At 41.2% G+C, this 24,915-nt stretch overlaps 1 protein-coding gene across 10 annotated transcripts in view; it reads left to right on the plus strand.

The window, feature by feature from the left end:
* The first annotated feature begins 2,983 nt into the window (after positions 1 to 2,983).
* Positions 2,984 to 24,915, plus strand: part of Cntrl (centriolin) — a 69,347-nt gene continuing 47,415 nt past the window's right edge. For 3 of the 10 annotated variants that reach the window (XR_866015.2, XM_006498076.3, XM_006498077.3), the window contains exons 1-11: positions 2,984 to 3,137; positions 5,063 to 5,310; positions 6,832 to 6,962; positions 10,180 to 10,310; positions 11,563 to 11,704; positions 13,445 to 13,631; positions 16,168 to 16,361; positions 19,484 to 19,603; positions 20,813 to 21,038; positions 21,436 to 21,545; positions 23,129 to 23,323. Coding sequence is in view for 7 of the 10 variants with exons in the window: in XM_006498076.3 (XP_006498139.1) it covers positions 5,094 to 5,310; positions 6,832 to 6,962; positions 10,180 to 10,310; positions 11,563 to 11,704; positions 13,445 to 13,631; positions 16,168 to 16,361; positions 19,484 to 19,603; positions 20,813 to 21,038; positions 21,436 to 21,545; positions 23,129 to 23,323 (1,653 nt within the window). In the remaining 3 variants the exon portion in view is untranslated. Of the gene's footprint in view, positions 3,138 to 5,062; positions 5,311 to 6,831; positions 6,963 to 10,179; positions 10,311 to 11,562; positions 11,705 to 13,444; positions 13,632 to 16,167; positions 16,362 to 17,701; positions 17,736 to 19,483; positions 19,604 to 20,812; positions 21,039 to 21,435; positions 21,546 to 23,128; positions 23,324 to 24,915 lie in introns of all 10 variants that reach the window. The other 7 variants (XM_030251617.1, XR_374096.3, XR_003953259.1 and 4 more) reach the window with 7 other exon arrangements.

Here is a 24,915-nt window from a genome sequence, read left to right on the forward strand (position 1 = left end):
ACCCAGTTAATTGAGAAAAGATAGTAAAAGCAGCCTGTGAAGTTTGATACTTTATAAACGGCAGCAGGCGATCTGATATTTTCGTCTAGAATCAGGTCATTTTCTCATGTCTACACTCGCAAGCCTCTAAGAGAGGATTTATATTTATCATGGAAAATATTTTTTGTTTGTAAACTGTACCTTACTCTGTGAGACTTGAGGGTAAAAAGCAGAAATGAGCAAGTCAGGCAAAATCCCAGCATGGATGGGGAATCAAGCCTCCAGCCTAGCTGAGGAGGTATTGGCAATGGATGGGTGTTAGAAGACTCAGCTTTCGCAGGGATGAGGCCCCTGAGAGTCTACCCATGCTCCAGTAGACAACCCTAATGCCCACACGCATACAGACAGCACTAAATAAACTCAGTGGCTTTACAGAAAAACAAAACAAAACAAGACATTAATCTGGGAAGGAAAAGTGTGTGCCGGTGAACTGGGCAGGAAATGAGGGGGTTGTGTTTGATCAAAAACTACTCCATAGCTGGGTGGTGGTGGTGCACAACTTTAATCCCAGCACCCAGGAGGCAGAGACAGGTGGATCTCTGTGAATCCGAGGCCAGCCTGGTATACACAGCTAGTTCCAGAACAGCTAAGGCTACACAAAGAAATCTTGACTCAAAACAAAACAAAACAAAACAAAACAAAAACAAAAACAAAAAACCAAAAAAAAAACAACAACAAAAATACCCAATGGGATAGACAGACAGGCAGATAAAAAATACCCTACATGAATGTATGAGATTTCCAAATAACAGAACAAGCTTTATTTCAAAATATAGCCATAATTTAGTCAATTTTTAAAGTCACACTAGGAAGTCACAGTAATGGCAATGGTGGAAGCTGGCCGACTCTGCCTGACAAGTTCCTCTGGTTCTCTTTTAAAGGTGATGCTCAGAGTATTTAGTGTGGATTTCGTAAGAGAATCCAAGAAGAGCAATCTCAATAGCTTTGCCAGGGTTTGGACAAAAGATCTTGAAAAACCTAAGTCACTGTGCCCTGGCTCATCTTCCAGCCCTGGAGACAAGTCACAGCCAGAAGCCAGATGGCCTTCCCATCTCCCCAGCTAATATCTATATTGTAATCTAAATGTAATCCAGAAAAATTACAGCTCATACCAGGGAATAAATTAGCATGGAATGTGAGCTGCCCTCACTCTTTTGTATATTTACTCTTGTTGGGGGTGCCTCTTCCAGTGTGCTAAGATGGACTATTAATAATCATGGCAAGTATCTGAGGCTGGAGGTACAACCAAGATTTCCACCATGCTAGACCCAGAGAAGGTTAGTTACTATATCTCTATAAAGGAGGAAAATAGGGCAACATGAAAGCAGAGAAAAATGAGTGTTCCGAGAGAGACCCCTGGATTTTGTGTGTACTTTTTGATGACTACTGACTGGACTGATGAATTGACTCTGGCACAGTGTAATCTGACGATGGAACTCATCTGAATGCCATTACAGATTAGGGAAAACAATCATGAGTTTGTGCAATTAATCCAAGTCTCTGGCTGAAAGACAAGTACCAAAGACCAGAATCTCACCAATGTACACTGAACTAATACCTAACATCTGAACTTTGTCTGAAAATAGGTCCAAAGTCCTTTCAAGGTTAAATAGATCTTTGCATAGAGTTTGCTTTCCAACAGCCAAAAATTGTGCTGCAAAGTTGCGGAGAAAGAGAGGACCATGCCCACCAGATCCAATAGTGCCTCCTGCTGGAAATGATCAGAACTTCCCATTAGGTCAAACGACCTCAGCTTCTACAAACAGGCTTCATGCTGCTTAAAAGGTTCCCCTTCATATTTAGCGTCACCACACCAGACGTTTGCATAATTCATACTGAACTGCATTTGTGCATTACTTATGTTTTCTTCAAACCGCCCTGAATTACTTAATGTCCAGCTCATTGCCAACTTTCCCAATCCTTCCTGGGGTTTGTACAAGCTGTTCTCTTTGCCAAGCAAACACCTGCCCTTGGTTAAACTCTTCTTTCAGAGTTAAGATGAAAGTTGACTTCTAAGAAGTCTTGCTTAATGATAAAAATTAGACTTATCAGCTACTGTTCTAAGTTCTTTCAAATCATTAAGGTTAACTGCTGGAAATGGGGACGATTATATGTTACATGAGAGTAGAAATTGAGGCAGAAAGGAAATTTGTAAAAGTGTTAGAAAAATGAGCCAGGAAGTTTGTGGTAAAGAAAGGAAACGTTAATGCCTGACTGGAGAACAAGGTAGTTAAGAAAGATGATGGAGAGGGTGCAGAGATGGCTCAGTGCTTAAGAGCATATAACTGCTCTTCCAGAGGCCCCAGGTTCGATTCCTCTACCCAAATGGCAGCTCACAAAGGTCTGTACCTGCAGTTATGTGGGATCTGATGCCCTCTTCTGGCCTCCGCAAGCACATGGTGCAGACAATTAGGAAATACAGTAGAAGGCTGCTCTTTGGGGCATGATCTGCTCAAGTCTCTGTAAATGCTTGCTTTAGTTCTTTTGTACTAACATAAGGGGCACTCTTGGACTGTGAATCCTAGGATCATATAGCTCAAGTGAATGGTCACTGGAGCCCAAGCAGTCTTGAGGTGCAGCCACGTCCGGCTCGATCAGTTTCCAAGTATGACAATTTGCCTCCAAAATAGTCGCGTAAAGGATAGTGTGCATCGAGACACGGGAGAGCTCAAGGCCTGCCTTCCATCATCCCAAGATCGAATGCTGTGAACATCTCCATACTGGTTCCTCCGGTTGTTGCCTTAGGGAGAGGAACGTAAGCCTTCCCCCATTGCTTCAGTGGAAAAAATCTCTCCTCACAGACTCGGCGCCCAGAGGGCTGACCACAGCCCGCCAGGTTCATACCCGGAAGCTTCGCACCCCCAAATTGAGCGCGCGCAGAGGCGGCAAGGGTGGCGGGAAGCGCCTCCGCCCCGTCCCGTCCACTAGTCCGTGTCGGGGGCGTGGCGATAACAAGCCCCGCCCACACCAAGCTGGCCCTCTCGGCAACCGGCACAACACAACAAAATGGCTGCTGTGCTGTCGGTCTCCTGAGGGGAAGTATCCCGGCGTCTCCGCCTCGCCCCTCCCGCTAGGCCGTTCCTTCCCGTGCTGAGGCGGTGAGTGTACTTCGGCGTCCGGACCGAGCCTGGGTGGCGGGCGGCAAAGGCCGGAAAGCCCTGGTCCAGCGTGAGGTGTGCCGGCTCCGGACGCATTCGGGGCGGGGGAGTGTGCTTGGAAAGGGGATTGGACGGGAAGGAGGAGGGCCGGGGCCGGCGTGGGCAGGGGAGGGAGGGCAGGGGAGGAGAGGCGTGCACAGCCTAGGTCGGGGCGCTGCTGAGTCGCAAAGTTGGGGTGCGGCGCTTAGAAGGATGAGGTTCCCGCAGAGAGGGAAGAGTGCCGGGGTGTGTCACCGTCTGCGGGATAACTGCGATGGAGATGGGCTGGCGGTCCTGAGGGCTCTGCTGTTTAACCTCAGTTCTGTGACTCTGAGCTTGTTCCTTTTTTCCTTTTTGAAGCATGTGTGGATGATGGGGGTGGGGGGACGGACACGGGACACATATCGTGATGCGCATATGGAGGGCAAAGGACAACTTTGTGGAGTCGGGTTTTCTCCACTTTTCCGTGGGCTACAGATACAGAACTTAGAACGTCAAATTAGCACAGAAAATGCCCTTACCCACCGAGCCATCTCACTGGGGCTCTGGGCATGTCCCTTAACCACTTCCTAGATGTCTTAGTTAAGGTTTCCATTGCTGTGGTAAGACATTGTGACAGAAAGCAACTCCGGGAGGAAAGGGTTTATTTGGCTCCCATGTCTCTGGTTGCAGTGCATTCTATATCACTAGACAATTCAATTATTTTGTATCCTACATCATAGTCTTCTCTTAAAAAATCTGAAATTATAAACCATCTAGAATTATTCTTATCAAATCCTCATTAAATTATTATGAGGTCCTATGTTACTTCCCCTGATTAGTAAATTATTACTTCTAAGTAATGATTCCTATAGAATTAGGGAAGTATTCAGTGGGTTCCAGAAACCTGGATCACTGAAAGATTAAGTGATGGTTCCACACCCCTGCTTCCCTCCCTGAGTTGCCATAGCTCCTGTGAAGTCTGCATGTAGAAACACACACTATCTCATAGGCTGACCCTCTCAGTGAATCAGGGTTCTGAGAATGGACAGCACTTATGGACAGAAATAGAATCTGCAAGGACAGCTTCGTTGGTTGCAGATGAGCATTTGTCTTATTTGAAGATGGTCTGATACCACACTCAGCTAGTTTTTTCAAAAGTATATTGTTAAACTGGGCTTTCAGTTTCGTTTTGTACATGAAGGTAGTATTTGGCTATAGGGAAACTCAAGGCCAAAGGAAAGCAGCCTCAGGCCAAATTCAACTTATATAAAGATTTGTATGCAACATTCTATTACAATATCCTTTTCTGATACCAACTTGTCATTGGATTGAAAACTACTTAATATACTATCTCACTAAATATTTTTTTTCCTAAAAATTAGCTGTACGTTTGAGAACTGAGGGTCTACATTAGGTTGCCCAAGGTGATGTTTAAAGGGAACAAAAAGGAATTGTGGAGGAGCGCTGACATTTAGAGGAAGTAGAGGAACATGAGCCAGCAAAGGAGGCCATGGAGTAGAACAGGGTTATGTCAGTAGAGCATGGTGTCCCAGACCAGCTTCTGGGAGGATAGAGTGCTTACAAGTGTTGGTTGTCAAATATTCCTGTATGTGACCTTGTATGGAAAGGACCTGTGAAAAGTTTGAGCTGATAAACTGAGAAAAGAAGTAACTAGGGACACTCTGAGCTGAGCATGTGTCAATGACAGGCCTTCCAGGTCTCCTTCTGTGGAGGCTGATCAGAGGTTAAGGAAGCACTGGTCCATAAGCTTGGAGAAGTGTGGGCAGAGTCTATTCCATAGCCTTCCCGTTGACAGCATATGATCTGATAGCTCTAGAGAGAATGTAACACTCTCAGTAGCTGTGGAGACTTAGCCTTGTTAAAGACCTCGGAAACTCTTACAGGTTTTGATGGCCACCTGGTTTTATTCTTGCAATGAAGAAAGGTTCTGAACGAAGGCTCTCCAAAGCAAAGATGCCGCTGTCATCTCATTTTCCTGGGCCATCATCTCTTAGGTCCAGCATGCGATCTAGGTCCCTTTCACCTTTAATTGGATCTGAGACTCAGCCTTTACATCCTGGCGGACAGTGGCCTGCACAGGCTGAGCTGACAGATGAAAGCACTGTGCCTTTGGAGCCCCAGCAACGTAAAGGTACTGCTAAAACTGTGTCTTGTCTCACATGTAAGTCGAGAAGGGAAATACTGAGCTTAAATGTGGAATCTAGATATACCCCTCCCCCACCCCACCCCCTGTCCCCAAACCACCTTGTATTGCTGCTTTAATTGTTAGAAATTGTGGAAGAATGGAGAAGGGACTACTTCTGGATGAAGGTAAAGGTGTCTGAAGGGATTAGCGGTGGAAAGTTTCTAGGAGAGGAAGGTGGATTTCTTGTAGAGAGTTCATTTAAGCTCTTACTAGAAGTTTTCCACCTCCTCCTCACCCGAGAGTAGAGTGCTTTCAAGGTAAAAGTTTGATCTAAGTGTGCTAGCTGTGCTTGGGCTCTTCAGGCTGCTGATCTGTAAGGGCATTGCCCTCCACTTATAGAACATGCACAGGTCCCACTGGCATTTTTAAAGTTTTTATTTTATTGCTGCCCTTCTAGTTTGCCTTCAGAAATGCTTTATTCTTTGCTAGGTCGTGAGATCGCATCAGCCTCTGCTGACCTGAGTACCTGTCGGTTTTCTGTTAACACACTTAGTTTAGACTCTACTGTACAGCTTCACTGTCTCTTGGTCCCTGGTTGGTTCTGAATTGATCGTTATTCTAGAATGTTGGTTTTGTCGAGAGACTATTTTGTCTTTTTTAAATGCAATATGATGGCATTTTCTACAAAGGCCAAAAACGAATGTCTGTTGTCTACCAAGTTGATACCCTAAGTCCATAAAATGTTATGATACTTTCTATTTCATAAAGCAACAAGTAATAAACTAGAGCTTTGAAACAAACCTCAGTGATGCATGTGGTTGAAAGTTTGATCGACAGGACCCATGGTGGAAGGCAAGAGCTGACTCTCAGAACTGATGTTCTGACCTCCATATTGTGTTCCACGTGCACCTGCACCTGCACACATGTTACCCCCACCCCCAAATAAAACAAAATACCAGTTTTAAATGTATCTGCTTGAGTTGAAATTTTAGAATTTGTACCATATTAGTTGCAGGATATTGAGCAAATGATTTAAAATATTTATTTATTTTTATGTATGAGTGCTTTGCCTGGATATCTGTGTACACTTGTGTGCCTGGTGTTCTTGGAGATCAGAAGAGAGTCTTCTTACCACTGGAGTGACAGATGTTTGTGAACTGCCGTGTGGGTACTGGAATCAAACCTATGTCCTCTTCAAGAGCAGCCAGTGCTCTTAACCATCGAGCCACCTCTCATGATCAAATAATTTTTCATAAATATGAACATTAATAGTTTTTCTTCAAAGGTTTATACAAATTACATATTTAAATGTAAAACATTTACTACAAAGCCCAAAGTGATAGACTGTGTTCATTATGGTAATGAAATGATATAAAGTGACATATTAAGGTACTGTTACAGCCAGCCAGATAACATCTGTTTATCTGCATGGATTAAAGTTTCTTATGTATAGTGTAAAAATGACTTATATTTGGTGATTGATATTCATATCTTCCTAGTGATAATGAACTATTTTCTGGATTTCAGGAGCTGAGTCATATGTAGGAGTCCGGTATATTACAGAAGCCCTCATCAAAAAACTCACTAAACAGGACAATTTGGCCTTGGTGAAGTCTCTGAATCTTTCACTTTCTAAAGATGGCGGCAAGAAATTTAGGGTAGGTTTCAAGCAGTTTCTAAACATAAGCATTGATTTCACTTTCTTATGTCTTAAGCCTGCCAGAATTTTTTTTTAGGAATTTTTTTTTTCCTTTAACATACACATGAGTGCAGATATTTTTGGAGGCCAGAGGCGTTGGATCCCTTGGAGCTAGGGCTATTAATGTTTGAAAACTACCCAACTTGAGTGCTAGGAATTGAACCCAGGTCCTCAGCAACAGTCGTGGAGGCTCTTAACTGCTGAGCCATCTCTCCAGCACCCAGTTAGCAAATATTACTTTTGGAAACATCAAGTTTTTATTTCATGGTATCATTATGGCAGAGAGAATGGCAACAGGCAGGCAGCAGGCAGGCAGGCAGGCAGGCAGGCAGGCAGGGAGGCAGGCAGGCAGGCAGCAGGCAGGCAGGGAGGCAGGCAGGGAGGGAGGCAGGCAGGCAGGCAGGCAGGCAGGCAGGCAGGCAGGGAGGCAGGCAGGCAGGCAGGCAGCAGGCAGCAGGCAGCAGGCAGGCAGGCAGGCAGGCAGCAGGCAGGCAGGCAGGCAGGCAGGCAGGCAGGCAGGCAGGCAGGCAGCAGGCAGGCAGGCAGGCAGGCAGGCAGGCAGGCAGGCAGCAGGCAGGCAGCAGGCAGGCAGGCAGGCAGGCAGGCAGGCAGGCAGGCAGGCAGGCAGGCAGGCAGGCAGCAGGCAGGCAGGCAGGCAGGCAGGCAGGCAGGCAGCAGGCAGGCAGGTGTGTGAGAGATAGCTGAGAGCTTTTCATCCTGATCCACAGGCAGCAGGCAGAGGGAGAACAAGACACATGGGCTTTTGAAGCCTCAAAGCATACCCTGATAGTGACATACCTCCTTCAAAAGGACGCACCTCCTGATTCTTAGCTCATCAGTTTATGAGTTAATGGGGGCCAATCTCATTTAAAGCAGACTTTTTTTTTTTCATATTAGTTTCAGTGAAAACAAAATTCTCAGGTATTTTATTTAATATAATCTCAAACCTCTTTTCTTTCCTTTTCTTTTCTCTCTTTCTTTCTTTTTTAAAAGAAATTCTCTGCTGTATATACAGACAGAAAGGAATAGGAGAGTCTAAGTATAGACACATTAGCCTCTTAATGGTGGTTTACTGGGCAGTGTGATTCTTCCAGGTTTAGTGAGACCTCAGTAAGAATGTTTTGTGTTTTGTTTGTAAGTGTTATTAGAATATATTTAGGTCTAGGTTGTACAGCTATAGAGGAAAAGGAAACTGCAGAAGTTTTAAAGTTGTAGGAATGACATATCACGTCAGGATGTAGTTGCTCTGTGGCTATTACGCACACCAGACATGTCAGTCAAAGAGGCAGATATAGGGGGAAAATTTAGAGTTTGGCGTGAAAAGTGTCTAGGATTAAGTGTAGAAATAGGGAGAATCAGAGAGAATGGGATGGGGAGGCCAAACCGATGTGAAAGTCAGAAGGATCTTTTGTGCTGGAAAATCTCCAGGAGCACGAGGCTGCAGGTAGAAACCTCAGACAGCCAGGACAACAGTGGCACATAGGAGCTAAAGATGACAACAGGAGGCACAGGACTTGGCCATTTAGAAGTCTTTCCTTCTGTTTCTCAAACCCATCAACTCTATTTTCACAAGGATTATGTACAGTAGGGATTTTTTTTTTTAGTTTTTTTTTTAATCTTATTTTATGTATGCATGTTTTGCGGTCATGCATATCTGTGTACCTTATGCATTGCCTGGTGCCTGCAGAGGCTAGAAGAGGGCACTGGATCTCCTGGAACTAGAGTTACAGGTGGTTGTAAGCAACCATGTAGGTACTGGGCATCAAACTGTAGTCCTTTTCCAGGGCAGCAAGTGTCGAACCATCTCTCCACATCCTTGTTTGTGATTTTTGTTACTTTTTAAAAAATATTAGCCTGGTGTTCTCTGTTCCTGGGTGTACGCACAATTGATTCAACTGACATGTTATTAAGTTCTCTGCTGGATATACGCCATCTGTGAGACTTTTTCTTACCAACCAGTTGAGGGTGTTATAGACAGACACCCTCTCCTCTTCGTTCAACAGATATTTATTTGGCATCTAGTCTGTGTCAGCAGTAGAGCTTAGCAGTGTACACAGCAGGCAAAAATCTGCCTTGTGGTGCCTTGCATGCTGGCACAAGATGCTCCCATATTGTCTTTGAGTTTTCACTGTCTAAAATCTTGTTGATGTTTGTATATCCCAAGAAAGTCAAGACATCCTATGTCTTATTTGCCACTACATTTTGTGTGCATATGCATTTCATATACATAGAACAGCTCCTGGCACCTAGTCCATGTTGGATAAATATTTGCTGAATGGACGATGATGGAGAGGCAATGATGTGCTAAAGACATCAGGACAGTAGCAGTAAATGAGAAAGGCAAGAAAAGCAGAGGTGGACAATTCTTGTAAGTGTACTCATGACAAATGAGGGAGGTAAGAGGAAGGTGCAGTAGAAACGCCGTATAGTACAGCGCAACTTACTGAGTACAGAAGAAATGTGAACATGGTGAATATGAACTATGTAGCAGGGAAATGACCTGGGTCACTGCCATAGGCTTCCTGCGTGGTACCACACCTATATATATTAGCCATGCAGTGCACATCTACTATAAAGTGACTGCCTTTAAACTGAGAGGAGGGGACAGGAGGCCCTTAGATAGTGGAGTAGTCAGTTTATAAAGAGTAAGGCTTGGTCTTCATGTGGCTCCCCCATCAATTGGAGTAGGGGCTGTCCCTAACTCTGCTGCCTGCCTATCGATCCTGTTCCCCTAACTGGGCCACCTCCTCTGGCCTCAGTGGGAGAAGATGTGACTTGATGTGCTAGGTTGGGTTGATACCCAGGAGTCCTCCCTCTTAGAGAAGTGGAGGGAGGTTGAGGGAGAGGTTATGTGAGGGGGGATGAGAGGAGGGGGGCTGCAATGGGGATATAAATAAATTAATTAATGGAGGGAAGAAAGGATAGGACAGTGGAAGGGAAGAGGGAGGGGCAGAGAAAGATTGAGGTCAGGGGGATGGTGGTGAATAGCTTGAGGCTCTTACTCTATAGGAGTTGCTGGGGTCAGGGAGAATACCAGCAGAGCCTTGCTACTTGTGGTCAAAGAAAGCTGTAGCAGGGATTGTCCAGGAAAGCTGTTAGGGTTTGCTGATCAAAACAGCCTCTAAAAGTGTCAAGAAGCCTGTTATATAAAGTATTTACCCTTTATTTCCAATTAGTACATCGAAAATTTGGAAAAGTGTGTTAAACTTGAAGTACTAAATCTCAGCTATAATCTAATAGTGAAGATAGAGAAAGTGGACAAGCTGTTACGATTACGTGAACTCAACTTATCATATAACAAAATCAGGTGAGTGACTGCTCCTTTGGGTGCATTGCTAGGTCTTCTTTGCCAGAGATGGACTAATAGTATCTGTGCTACTGAAAGAGTGCTTTGAAGTAACAGGAGTTTTGAGTCTTGTTTATTGAATTCTGGATCGTCACATCTGCCTTTATGTTTCAGTATCACATAAGTATAGAGTAGTTTTTACTTAGCATTGCGAAAGCAGATACCTTTTCATGGTACCAACGTAATTCTATTTTAAGCAGTAACTTTGTCTAGTTGTTATCTGTGATTCCTTGCCTTAGTACGTGAGTAATACATATGTGAAGAAAATGCTGTTTTGATCCTGAAGATATTCCAAATAATTTGATCCTGTATATTTATCCTTTTATTCTTTGCTATTGCTACTAGAAATGAGGAGTGTATGTCTCATTTCTAATTCAGATACACATACAAATATACAACTACAGGGATAAACCAGTGTAGTAAAATCTAATGATGACTTAAGCTACTTAGAAAACTATAATGGGGAAATGAAGCAAGGATCAAATCTTGAAAACCTCTATGCACCGTCTCCCCAACTCAGACTTCTGACAAATGAAGAGTGGGCCTGGAGAAGTTCCAAGACAGAAATGAAATGTTAAAAAACAACCCTGGCAAATCAAGGTCATAATATGAAAACATTCAAAAGAGTTGATCTAATGAAAGTAATTTCTTAGTAAAAACGAAGCTAGAGAAGCCGAGGAATATCTGTTGAGAATGGCACATGGACTAGGGTTAGATTGACAGCTGGATTGTAGAGACTGTGAAGAGCATGCCATCCGCCATGGTTTAGAGCATGAGTGGCAAGTGCTTCATTAATTTGAAATATTTTCACTGCAGCGCATATATCCATAAACAGTATCATTTTAGAATGTGTCACACATGCTGCTGGCACAGTACATCTTTGGTGATGACAATGCAATTATTGTGGACATCTGGGTAGCACGGTGGCACACAGTGGGGTCGAGCGTTGGCCATGGGCATCCTCTTTTCTCCTGTGTTATGTATAGTATAGTATCCTGCATATAGTAAGGTGGGCAGGGTTGCTAGGCATACTCATAGAGCAGTGGTGGGTTGGGGAAATTTGACTTTGGCCATGTGCTTGTCGTTCAGGAAAAGAGTTCGTGAATTATAGTTGTGAGAAGTAGCCTGGTCTGCTGCGGCTCTTCACTGTAAACTACAGCGAAAGGGCTTGATCATTTACTCATCATGTTTGATTTTCTTCTCTGGTTTCTAGCAAAATTGAAGGACTAGAAAACATGTGTAACCTGCAGAAGCTAAACCTAGCAGGTAATGAAATCGAGCATATTCCAGTGTGGTTCGCAAAGAAATTGAAATCTTTACGAGTCCTCAATCTGAAAGGCAATAAGATATCATCGGTAAGTTATTCAAAATAGCAAGATTATTTTTCCTAAAATTTAAATGATTTGGACGGTAAAGGTTTTGTCCATGTATGTATTTTACATTGAGCGCTATCCCTCTCCTGCCCAGCACCCTCTCTTTTACTGCCCCTTGCTCCTAGTCCCTTTATCCTCCTAAAATCTTCTTTATTCAGATTTCTTATTTGTTGGGAAAATATTTAAAGAGTGAGATTTCTTTTGGCGTCCTTGTTTCATTGGCCATATGCCATATTCAGATATAACCTAAGATTCTTCAGTGTATTAAATACAGACTGCCCTCATGTTCTTAAGTTCAGTGGTAACACATTGCACTGCCTTACATCCCTCTGCCTAGTGCCATTCTTCATAGGTAATAAGGATGCAATGGATATCTATTTAAAGTTATTCTGAGATAGGAAATTTGATTCCTATTTTTCAGATAAAGTCTTAATTTCTTTCATGCTTTGTTAGAAAATGCCTCCTGAATACCTAATACATTGGCTGTTACAACTGGAACAATCATGATATAACTTAATGACAATTGTCATAGATTAGAAAGGGAAAGTCCACAGGCCTACACTGCCCTAATATGACCCTGGAGAGTCTTTTGATTTCTATAAATTGTCTAAAATAGAGAAAATGCTTTCTAAGAGGCTCAGGTGAACCGAGAGGAATAAAACTGCTTCAGAAACTTTAGAACAATGAGTAACTAAGGCTTGTTCTTTATTCCTTCAAGTGTGAAGACAGATTAGAATACACACCGTTTTTTTCATCTTACTGTTGATTATTTCGCTTCTCTGTTCCTTACATGGAGGTTGTGGTGAGGCTTCTCTCTGTAAGCCAAGCACACCTCAGACTTGTAGTTCTCTTGCCTTTGTCTTCACAAGTTGGTGCACAGGCATGCTCTGCCACACTCAGCAGGAATCCTTCCTTCTTATCCCATTGTTAAAAAGACCTGGGAAAGACACTCTCCCTTCTACTGCCAGAGCTCCCGAGCCTCAGAGTGGAAGCCTTAGACCATTCAGTATGTCACTGACAGCTCTCGAAACTCACGGGATTACAGGAAGACGCAGCCCTGGATTTACAGTCGACCCCAAGTATTTCTCAGGGTTCTTGATTTTAGGTCATACCCAGTGTCTGCTGAAAAACAGGAAGACTGTTCAGTATTGATGATTTGTAATCATATATCATCTTCTCATCTATATGTTTGGCATTGACATCATTAAGGGTAATAGATATTTATTTGGGGGAAAATATGTACTTGTACTAGCAATTTAATTTAATTCTCCCAACCTACATAAGTTCTTTGAATAAACAAAAGAGTTTTCAAAGAATGTGAATATCTACATATGTTTGAATATCTATATATGTTTTTATATTTTTTAACTATCAGTTATAACTCAGTTATCTTCATATTTACCAAAATCCTTCATAGCAGTTCATTTTATGCATACTTGATCAATACAAAATAAAGACATTGCAATATAGACTGAGATTGAACCTCTATTTTATTCACTTACAGAGTCTGAGCTAAGGCAAGTCCCACTTTGAACCTTGACAATGCATAGTACTGTCTGACACACCAGTGCTCACATGGCCCTTGGTGCCCCTTTCTCACACTGCTAATTAGGGGCCATGAGTTTCATAAATAGATTTCTTGACATGCTAAAGGCAATGCTGTTGATTTATTACTTCCTTTGTTCGTTTAATCATTCCTATACTGCTGTGGTACCATTTCAGCTCCAGGATGTAAGCAAGTTGAAGCCACTTCAAGATTTGACTTCTTTAGTCCTCATTGACAATCCAGTTGTGGCCCTTCCGCATTACCTCCAGTTCATCATTTTCCACCTCCGTTCCCTGGAAAGTTTGGAAGGTCAGCCAGTAACCACTCAGGATAGACAAGAGGCTTTCGAGAGATTCAGCTTGGGTAAGGTGATGCTTACAAAGCAAGCAAACAGACAGAGAACACTAAACTGGAATGAGAAGGGAACTGACCTTTGAAAGTTCTGTAGAAGGATAGGGTCTGCTGAAATGGTTCAGAGGGTTAAGGCTTTTATTGCCAGACCTGAGGACCTGAGTTCAGTTCCCAGGACCACTTGGTGGAAGGAAAGTACAAACGCCTACAAATTGTCCTATTACCTGTATTACCTACCCCATGTCAGGTGTGCAGCCCTACTCTCAGCCAATGAATAAAGGAACAAATATACCACACCTAACATTTAAAACAGGAAGGGTAAATTATAAACCTGATAATCCTACTAAAATGGAAATGGCACCATAAACTGGTTAATCAAGCAAGTATCTGTTGCCATATACTATGTACCGAAAGTTCCCCACCTCAAAAGTGATGTGTGTGTTTGTGTGTGTGTAAGGTGTGAGAAGAGGAAGAACAGTGAGCAGCCAAGAAAACAGTAAATGACAAGCTAGTGAGATCAGAGTACAGAAGACAGAGTTTCAGATGCCCAGAAAAGATTTCAAGAGAGCCAGTGGTCCCCATGGTGAATGGGCTGACATATGAGTAAGTAAGATTAACACAGACATGGATTTAGAATTACTTTAGGCCTGGCAGTGGTGTACACACTTTTAATCTCAGCACTTGGGAGGCTGGTGACAGGTGGATTGCTAAGTTCAAAGCCAGCTCGGTCCAGGATAGCCAGGGCTATAACAGAGAAACCCTGCCTCAAAAAAAAAAAAAAAAAAAAAAAAAAAAAAAAAAAGAAAGAAAGAAAGAAAGAAAGAAAGAAAGAAAGAACAAATGCTTTGGATTAGTGTTCCTGCTCAGAGAAGCTGGAGAGGGATGGGAACTGATGGTAGATAAGGAATGGGAAGGAGATATTGGATCAAAGGTTTGAAATTTCTACAGCAGTCTCACTCTTCCAATACTTAATAACTGTAATTCTTAAGTATTAAAGGTAAAGAAAAGATCTAAGACTTAAACACTCACTGATAGCTTCAAGGAAATGGGAAGAGACGACATGCAATTAATCCTCAAAATTTTTAGTAATGAAATAGCATTCCTGAGATCAGAAGGGAGAGGCAAGTCAGGCCTTTATTCCTTTACTTCATAAAAACGAGGTCCAAAGAGATTAGATTTTGAGAGGGGCAGGGGAGAGCTCTCATTGATCATCTTTTGGTAGGAGGGATACTTTCTTTTTTTTTTTTTAAAGATTTATTTATTTATATGTAAGTACACTGTAGTTGTCTTCAGACACTCCAGAAGAGGGTGTCAGATCTCATTACAGATGGTTGTGAGCCACCATGTGGTTGCTGGGATTTGAACTCCAGACCTTCGGAAAAGCAGTCTGAAAGAGCAGTCGGGTGCTCTTACCCACTGAGCCATCTCACCAGCCCCAGGGATACTTTCTTGATCAAAAAATAGAGAGAAAATAATATGTATGTGTCAGTACCTTTGTTGTCTTTGCGGTAGGAGAATTAGGGCCCTCCCTTAATGAAACATGAAGCTCTCTGCTGAGAAAGACTAGTTGGAGGATGGGAGGTTTGAGGAGAAAGGATATGAAGTGACTATTTTAGAGTGTTGAGGAATCAGCCTCTCTTTGATCTGAATTTGAAATCGGTGTTAATCTACTTTTGATCTACAAAAATGGCAGTTTCACACCAGTGAGATGGCTCAATGAGGAAGGATGCTCTCTGTGCAAGCCTGATCAGACACAGCTCATCCTGGAACCCACAGAAGGGTAGAAGAGAGCCTCTGTGAGTGTGTGTGTGTGTGTGTGTGTGTGTGTGTGTATGTGTGTGTGTGTACTCACACATGCAAACACATACACACAAATAATAATTATAGTAAAAATCCCTTCAAGTTACCATACCTTTCTTAACTCTTTAATATAGGTCAGATTCAGAGTAGAGAAGAGCCTCTGTGAGTGTGTGTGTGTGTGTACTCACACATGCAAACACATACACACACAAATAATAATTATAGTAAAAATCCCTTCAAATTGCCATACCTTTCTTAACTCTTTAATATAGGTCAGATTCAGAGTAGAGAAGAGCCTCTGTGAGTGTGTGTGTGTGTACTCACACATGCAAACACATACACACAAATAATAATTATAGTAAAAATCCCTTCAAATTGCCATACCTTTCTTAACTCTTTAATATAGGTCAGATTCAGAGTAGAGAAGAGCCTCTGTGAGTGTGTGTGTGTGTGTGTGTATGTGTGTGCGTGTGTGTGTGTGTGTGTACTCACACATGTAAACACATACACACACAAATAATAATTATAGTAAAAAATCCCTTCAAGTTACCATACCTTTCTTAACTCTTTAATATAGGTCAGATTCAGATTCAAGGTGGTCAACTTTTTCCCTAAACAGCATGGCAGCTGATTTTGAAGTCAGTTGTGCTACACAGTTCTTAGACTTGTTTTGCACTGTTCTGAGCATACTTGATGTTTTCCAAGATGAGAATATAATGATGTTAGCTACTTCGTTTTTTATTGACAGAGGAGATAGAAAGACTGGAAAAAGACCTGGAGAAGAAGACAGTGGAAACAGAAGAGCTTAAGAACAAGCAAACAAAGTTTCTCGAGGAAATAAAGAATCAGGATAAACTAAACAAGTCATTAAAAGAAGAAGCCATGTTACAAAAACAGAGCTGTGAGGAGCTAGAAAGTGACCTCAGCACAAAGAAGGAGTTGGTGAGTCTGTTATACATTGGTTTGGCTGTATTCTGTTACTGCTCTTACATGTAAAAGCACTATGTCCTGCTGTAGCATTGGAAGATGGGGGTTAACAGGAACATGGACAAGGGCTTTGTGAACTGTAGGTGACTGTGATGTGCTGCTCGAAGGAGAATGTGTGAAGAACGGCACGATGGGGAGCATAATGCTGTGTGCTGGGAGGAGCTGGTCAAACTGCTTAGGATATGTTTCAAATAGCATCACAGATAAGACTGATAACATATCCTGTGTCATGGAGACTTCTTTTCAATAGAAATGGTAACAGTAATATGTTAAAGTAAAGTCCAGTGCGTGCACATGTATACACACACACACACACACACACACATATAATAAATCTTGATAAAGCTTTAAAAAGCTTATTACCAATTTATGCTTTCCACAGCAGTGAGTAAAAGGAACAAACTGGGTTTATTATTGTGAATTTATGGGGGGGGGGGATGGAATCTTGTTACAGTTTTATTTTTTTGTTTTTGTAATGGCTGGAGAAGTGAATAGTATATATGTATTCATTGATCATTTATTTTTCTTTCTTTTTTTAAGATAATAATCATTTTATTTTTTTCCTTTTCATTTATTTATTTATTTAGGTATTTTCCTCATTTACATTTATTTTTCTTTTTTAAATTACCCATTTCATTATTTTTTCTCTTTTTTGTTATTCCAAAGTACTGGAAGCATGTATGATTAAAAAAAGAATTCTAGGTCTTATTTTGAGAGCTTATATTTTTCTTTGTCTCTTGCAGAATATGTGATAACATCTTTAGTGATTTGCAGTTTTATTAAGTAATTAATTGTGCATTAAACTAGTTTTTTTTTTAATAAAAGTCATGTTGAATTAAGTCTTTTAAGAGCCATTTAAACTGTAGTTAACACCCCTATCCTCACCATCGGCAAATACTAACCAACTTGTTCTTTATTTGTTGGGGGTTTTTGTATGTTGGTTTCTTTTTTTGTTTTATTGTTTTGCAAGCTACTTAACTTTGACCTTTTACAGTTCTTGCTTTTTAAATGGGAATATTTACCTGCCCTGCCACCCTCACAACTGTGAGGACTTGAGGCTCTGAGTGTGAAAATAACTCCGAGTAAAGCAAGCTAAGTAATGCCAGGTGGTGTTTATGCTCGGTGAAACCATGTGTAGAGGCAGATTGAGAGAGTACTAATAACCATTTCCTTCCATGGTATGTCATCAATAGAGAGATGCTAGTGGCATCAGAGCCTAGCTCTCCCCACTGTTCTTCAGGTGACATGTCTGTTTGATTCTTTCTTCTCTGAGCCCATGTCTTGGTTTCTTACAGGTCATTTTCCACTGAGTCTTTATTCTTCTCTAAGGTAGCTCCTCCAGGGCTGAGCTGCACACTGTGTTCTGTGGTGTCGCATGATGACTTGTCTTAATATGCTTGCTTACATTTTAAGTTTTCAAACTGGCTTGCTTCTTTGAGAATGTGTTTGTGTTTGTGTGATGTGTTATAAATGACTTTGTCTACAGGAGAGTAAATTTGAATATGTGAGGAACTTAGTATTACTCGTCCTGTTAGTAATGTGTTAACTGCAGTCATCTCTTGATTATTCACAGCCAGTACGCAGCTAGCCTACTTCCTTTGACTCCTGTTTGCAGTCCTTTATGCACTTGTGCCTTCGGATATTTGCTGAGGGCTTATTATCATCTAAGTCCAGATCTATGAAAAACACAAAATCACTTTGAAAAAAAGCCATGCCCGCCTTTGTTTGGCCCTATTGTCAGTTTGCTTTGGGGGGAAAAACCCTAAACATAAGTGATGCTGTTGATTGTGAGTTGTCTCTGAGACTCAGGTCCTCTTGAACATTGACTGAATACATCAGTGTGGGCAATGCACTAGACAGCAAGAGGACATTGATGGCAACATGGGACAGCAGAGTGCTAGACTTGAACCCATGATACTAGAATTTGAACACTGCTCAGTTGGGCAAGTCGCTTAACATCTCTGAGCAGCTTTGATCGCCTCCTAGTAGAGTAGTGAAGCCTGGGTGAGCTGGCACATGCAGATCACACAGCAGTTGTGCGAGAGCGCCACTTAGTGTTACTCCATTGGATGGATACTCAGGAGGGGACTGCACGCTAACTTATGCACGATTTTGGGCTCCTGGCCTTGTAAAATGTTCGTGTGTATGCTTTGTTTCTTTTCAACTTGCATTTTGATGAAATATTTCTGCATGCTTTTCTGTCTGAAAGCAACCCTCAGATTGTCAAAAAAGAAAAGAAAAAGTGAAAAATCCCTTAGCGGACCTTTGAATGAACTCAAACGATCTGTTTGGAAGTCAGGTCACCTGTGGCAAGGCAGTTCACCAATCTGAGACACAACTTCTGCACTTGCAAATGCAGAAATTAGATTATATTATCCTTACGTTCTCCTCCTAGTGCCAAAATCTCCAAGAGTACCAAAAAGCTGCAGTTAGAGTAAAGTTACTGGATTATTAAAAGTTACTAATATTACATATTTGCATCTGATTGAGCTCATTTACATTTTTTAACCTCTGCTACAAAGAGTTCTGCTATTCTGACCCAGCACTGAGGCACTTGTCTATACGTCTGGTACTCAAGAGGCTTAGACAGGGAGTTCACACAATCTGCCTGCCTGGGCTGCATAACAAATTCCTGGCAAACATAGTGAGATCCCCTGCTCCCACTCCCACCCATACTGAACACTCACAGCTAAGATTCATCAGCTAAACCCATCTCCTCCTCCTCTGTAAAATGTCCTTCCATGAACTGAAGCAAAGAGTGGGTTTACTACATCTGTATTAGTGATCAGAACCAGGACCAGGATGCAAAGCATTGCAGGATGCCTGGCATTTGTTTCATGTTCACATGAAACAATCTGAATTGTTCTTTATGACTCACTGTGTCCTGAAATGGCATATCAGAGGTATTTTATGTGACCTCTTCTGAAATGATAAGTGTGTTGCATTTTTTGTAATGTGGGATTGAGATGAAATATTCTCAGTGTTGTGCTATTTGATATAGTTTTGCTAGAACTGCCCATATCATCATGGGATTACGTTAACGTACTGATACTTATCCGTCTCATATTGGCCAATAGCTAAAACAGAAAACAGTGGAACTAACACGGGCATGTCAGAAGCAGTATGAGCTGGAGCAGGAACTGGCCTTTTATAAAATTGATGCCAAGTTTGAGCCATTAAATTATTATCCATCAGAGGTAAGTTTATATTTTTTAGTAATCCAAAATTAAAGCCAGGATTGGGGGAGGCAGGAAGAAGACAAGTGATAGTAATATCAAGGGGATTTTATCATGAATCTCTCTGTTACCTTTTTAAATACATATTTGTGCTCATATGTGTAGAGGAGGGCATGCATGTGGAGGTTAGGCATTTTTCAGAAGTTACTTCTTTGCATCCACTGTATGGTTCCCAGAGATTGAACTTGGGTTGTCAGTCTTGCCATCTCCAGTCTACTCCAGTTTCTTGATGTAAAGATATCATCAAAGCTAACTGTACTGTGGTTGTACTTGTGAGTTATGTGGCTGATGGAGTGAAAATCGTGTTCTAAAGATAAAAGCTCCAGGGAGATTGCTGCCTACAGCCCCGTCTGCAGTCAAAAGCTGTCTGTTACCTTACTCTAGGTGCAGCTCAGTGAGATGCAAACTTTCAGTGGAAGTGCCTCAGCACCTCTGAGTGGTAGCTCCTAGCTTGCTTGCCTCTGCTCTCTCGCATCAGTTATAGTTAGCCACTGTTAGTAACAATACCATATCAACAAGGAGCTGCCCAGTGGCCAAGGCCAGTGTGTTCAACAGCACGCGCATGGTTTAGTTCCTAGAAATTTAATATTAAAAGTTATTAGATTGAGATCTTACATCAATCAGGAAACAATGTAATACACCGAGACTTCTGATTTAAAGATGAAACAGTGCTAAGCAATCCCGTAGCTGTGGGTAGTCTAGTCAGTTAATCTAAACTCTACTGTTAAGTAGAGGGAGTAATCCTGTGGGTAGTCTAGTCAGTTAATCTAAACTCTACTGTTAAGTAGAGGGAGTAATCCTGTGGGTAGTCTAGTCAGTTAATCTAAACTCTACTGTTAAGTAGAGGGAGTAATCCTGTGGGTAGTCTAGTCAGTTAATCTAAACTCTACTGTTAAGTAGAGGGAGTAATCCTGTGGGTAGTCTAGTCAGTTAATCTAAACTCTACTGTTAAGTAGAGGGAGTAATCCTTTTGAGACCATTTTTAGTTCTAGTTCCTTTTCGCTATATGAAAAAGAAGAGAATGAATAACATATCTTTTAGCCTCTAGGCATGTTAGATTAATATAAATGTAAGTATTCTGTGATAAGTTTGCCATTAATAAGGTAAATAATGTCATTTGACTGGAAGTTGCTTCTTAATCCATAAATCTTATTAATATGCTTGCTTTAGTATGCTGAAATTGACAAATACCCAGATGAAAGCCCTTACATTGGCAAATCCAGATACAAGAGAAATATGTTTGCCACGGAGACTTACATTGTCAGCGACGCCCAGGCAGTTCAGATCAGGAAGATGGTGCCAGAAGGAGGACAGCTTAGACACGAGCACACACCCCCGAGAGTCCAAGCACCACCTGATCTACAGTTGGAAGATACGGAAAAAAAAATAAGTGCAGGTAAACAGAGGTACTCTTAAGTTCTTAGAAAAGAAAAGACAGGCTATGACTGCATGGTGGAACATTTGCCTAGCATGTGCAAGGTTCTTTTTCAGTGTCCAGCACTACAAAAGGTAATGCGTGCACACATACAATATAGTCCTAGTATCTTAAAACAGTGGTAAGAGAGATCAGGCACAGTCCTTCTGATGTTATGAATTATACAAAAAAGATTAATTAGGGTTTTATAGTACAGAGCTTAATAGAGATAGAAGCCATCATAAGTAAGACATAGCTTTGTTCTGCAATGGAACACCTTAACTGGGTGGAGTTCATTGCAAAGAAAGAAAGTAGTAAAAATTCTAGAAGTCGACATTTTTTTCATTTGTGTATGTGAGAATCGTTTTTAAATTTGCAGCACAAACTCGACTGTCAGAACTACACCATGAAATAGAAACAGCAGAACAAAAAGTATTACGGGCTACTCAAGAATTTAAACAACTGGAAGAAGCTATACAACAAAAAAAGGTATGTGAATCATGCCAGAGAAATCACTGTTAATGTGAGCTTGCTTCCTACCTGTAAAACTGCAGTAGTGGTGGTGCTTGCCTTTAATCCCAGCACTGAGAAGGAAGAGGCAGGAGGAACTCTGAATTTGAGGCCTGCTTGGTCTATAGAGTGAGTTCCAGACCAGCCAGGGATATTCAGCCATATAAATCATTTTGAAATTAATTATTGGATTAGTGTAGACTAGAATATGGTTACAGTATTTTATTCATAATGATATCCTGTTAATATTTCATAAAATATGTAGAAATAAATTACTTAAAAAATTCAGGTGGGGTGGCACATGACAGGCAGGCAAGTATCTGAGTTCAAGGCCAGTCTGGTCTATAGAACAAGCTCCAGGACAGCCAGGGCTAGACAGAGAAACATTGTCTTGAGAAACCCTGTCTCAAAAAAACCAAACCAACCAACCAAACAATATATTACTTATAAGAGTAATTACTGCTCTTCCAGAGGACCAGAGTTTGGTTTTGGATTTTTGTTTTGTTTGTTTTGTTTGTTTTGTTTTGTTTGTTTTTTTTTAAGTTACTGTGTCAACCCTCAGAACTCACTGGTAGACTATCTCCATATTTAAACTGTAGTACACCAATTCATAAAATGTCTCAAGTCACACAGTCTTGGTCCTATGACCTCCTAATATGACATTGAGGAAGACACCTGGATTTCCCGTGATGTTATTGTCCTACACGTGGAACTGCAGCACTGATAGAGCACACTGTTGATCCCAGCGCACGGGAGTAAGAGGCAGGCTGATTTCTGTGAGTTCTGAGGTCAGCCTGGTCCAAATAGTGAGTTCTAGGCCATCCAAGGATACATAGCAAGACCCTATCTCAAAAATAAATATAATAAATTGCCGTGGTATCTTTCTACCTTACATGTTTCAAGGATTACAAGGTATGCAATTTAGAGTCGTACCTGCTGCATGTCCATGCATCAAGTCAGCCATTCTACTGCTGTGATGATGACAGCTTTAAGTGCACTTGTCACCACATTCCCAGTGTTCATAAGCTTTTAGAGGTGGGGTTTCTACCTATAATTAGCATAAAACTACAAACTGCATAGAGACTGCCTAGCTGTCTTAGCTGCTTTTCAGTTGCTATGACAAATCACCGTGACCAAGGCACTTTATAAAAGAACCTGTCTAATTTGGGGACTCGCAGTTCTAGAGAGTTAGAATCTATGACCTTGTGGCAGGGTGCATGGCAGCAGGCAGGCAGGCATGGCACTGGAGTAGTAGCTGAGAGATCACAACACAAGGCAGAAAGACCTGACTGGGAATGACTTGGGCTTTTGAAACTTCCGAGCCTGTAACACCTCCAACAATGCCAAACCTCTTAAATCTTCTAAAACAACTGGAGACCAAGTATTCAAATACATAAGCATGTGGGAACAATTCCCATTCAAAGCACAACACTAGACAATTACCACAGCTCTTACTTTAAAAGTCTTCTATAACAGAGTATTTTTGAAGTTATAGGTGCTAGCTTCATAAATTGTTGTTGCTCTCCTTTATTAATTATGTGCTGGGGGCTGGGGAGAATTAGATTTCAGAAGCAGAGAAAGACCTCCTTCTCAAGCAGTTGAGTGGTAGACTACAACATCTAAACAGATTACGCCAGGAAGCTCTGGACCTAGAAATACAGATGGAAAAGCAAAGAAAAGAAATTGCCGAAAAGCATGAAGAGATCAATACCGTGCAGCTAGCCACAGACAGCCTGGATCCCAAAGACCCAAAACATGTAAGTAAAATGGGAAATCTTGACTAGTTCCACGGTCTCCGTGGAACTGCTACTTTATATCTGTGTATAGATAGTATTTGCCTTACCATTTTAATAGCAGAATCCTTTCTGAAAGTTTTCATTTGCTATACAGATTTAAGTTAGAAAAAAAAATATTATTCATATACAAATAATTATATTTTATTATTTATATTTATTAATTATATATGTAAATTATTTGTATATGAATAAATATAATTAGATAGAAAGATATGAATGTATTCATATCAAACATTTATATCCAAAATGGAACCACCTAGTCTTGAACAAATTGGTTTTCAATAAATGAAGGCTACATGACACACTGGGGTTAGTGGCTGATTTTTGTAGTATTCTAGAGCAAGAGAAACTTTCTTCAAGGTGCTCTGTAAATTGGTCTCCTAAAGACAGGAAGTGCTGAAGCAAGGTCAGAGGACTTCTGTACCTCTTTAAGTTTTCATGCAGATAATCCACAAACGTTGTTTGCTGGTTCTATTTATTTTGTCCTTAAAAAGAAAACATTTCTCTAGAGTTTGCCATGATGTGTTGTGAAATAAAGATGAGTGAACGATAGGGTTAGACTCTTGTCTCTTTCTGTCAATCTATACCCTAGTTAATCTTACTAATGATGTATATTTTAGCCACTATTTCCTTTATAATTTACTGTCACAGGTGGAATTGTAAAGTTATAATAAAAAAAATGAAGATCTCTGGAGTAACAGGAATCAGAATGTAATGTGATAAGGACAGTGCACTAGAAATGCTCTAAGTACTTGTCAGATTTCTCTTTTAACATCAGTTTTATATGTTTGTATGTATGTACCTATAAATAGAGGCCATGTAATTTTGACAAGGATAAACTAATTGTTGTAGGTATAAAATATCTTCAAAAAAGAAGCCTAAGCCTTGGTATTCTTACTGAAAGCATTATTTTATTTGTGTGCGTCCATGCGTGTGTAGTGTACATTTGTGTGTGCACATAGCATCATGTGTATGTGGAGGGTAGAGGTCAATGTCCATTGGCATCCTCACTTGTTTTCTGTTTATATATATATTCATTCATTCATTCATTCATTCATTCACTCATTTTTGAGACAGGATCTCTTATTGAGTCTGAAGCCAATTAATTGAGCTAGGTCAGGAGCTTCAGCAGTTGGCTTTTGTCCCCTCCACCTAACCCACACTGGGGTTCTATGGTCTTGCTCTGTGCCTGCCTTACAGGAGGGCTGGGCATCCAGATCAGCTCTTAGGCTTATATGCCCACCTCCCCAGGTTATTCTCAAGAATTTTTGTCAGATGAAAAATCAGAGATTTTTAAGTCCTGTAATGTATAACAGTCAGTAGTATCTTACTATATTATATTTACATATTAAGTCTTCCGTCTGTGAAAGGGTTGCCATGACAATAGAAAACTATATCCCCCAGAAGGCAAGAATGAAGCAGCTTGCTGGTCCTGAGTCAGATTAAAGCCACAATTGTGTTTGCTACAGCAAATGACCATGGCATTCTAGGCATAAGGGGAAATTAAGTTTCCCTGTATTTCTGAGCAGTATCACATAGAGGAAAGGGCTAAA

The sequence above is a fragment of the Mus musculus genome, chromosome 2 (genome assembly GCF_000001635.26).
Source record: "Mus musculus strain C57BL/6J chromosome 2, GRCm38.p6 C57BL/6J".
In the NCBI taxonomy this organism is placed as follows: Eukaryota; Metazoa; Chordata; class Mammalia; order Rodentia; family Muridae; genus Mus; species Mus musculus.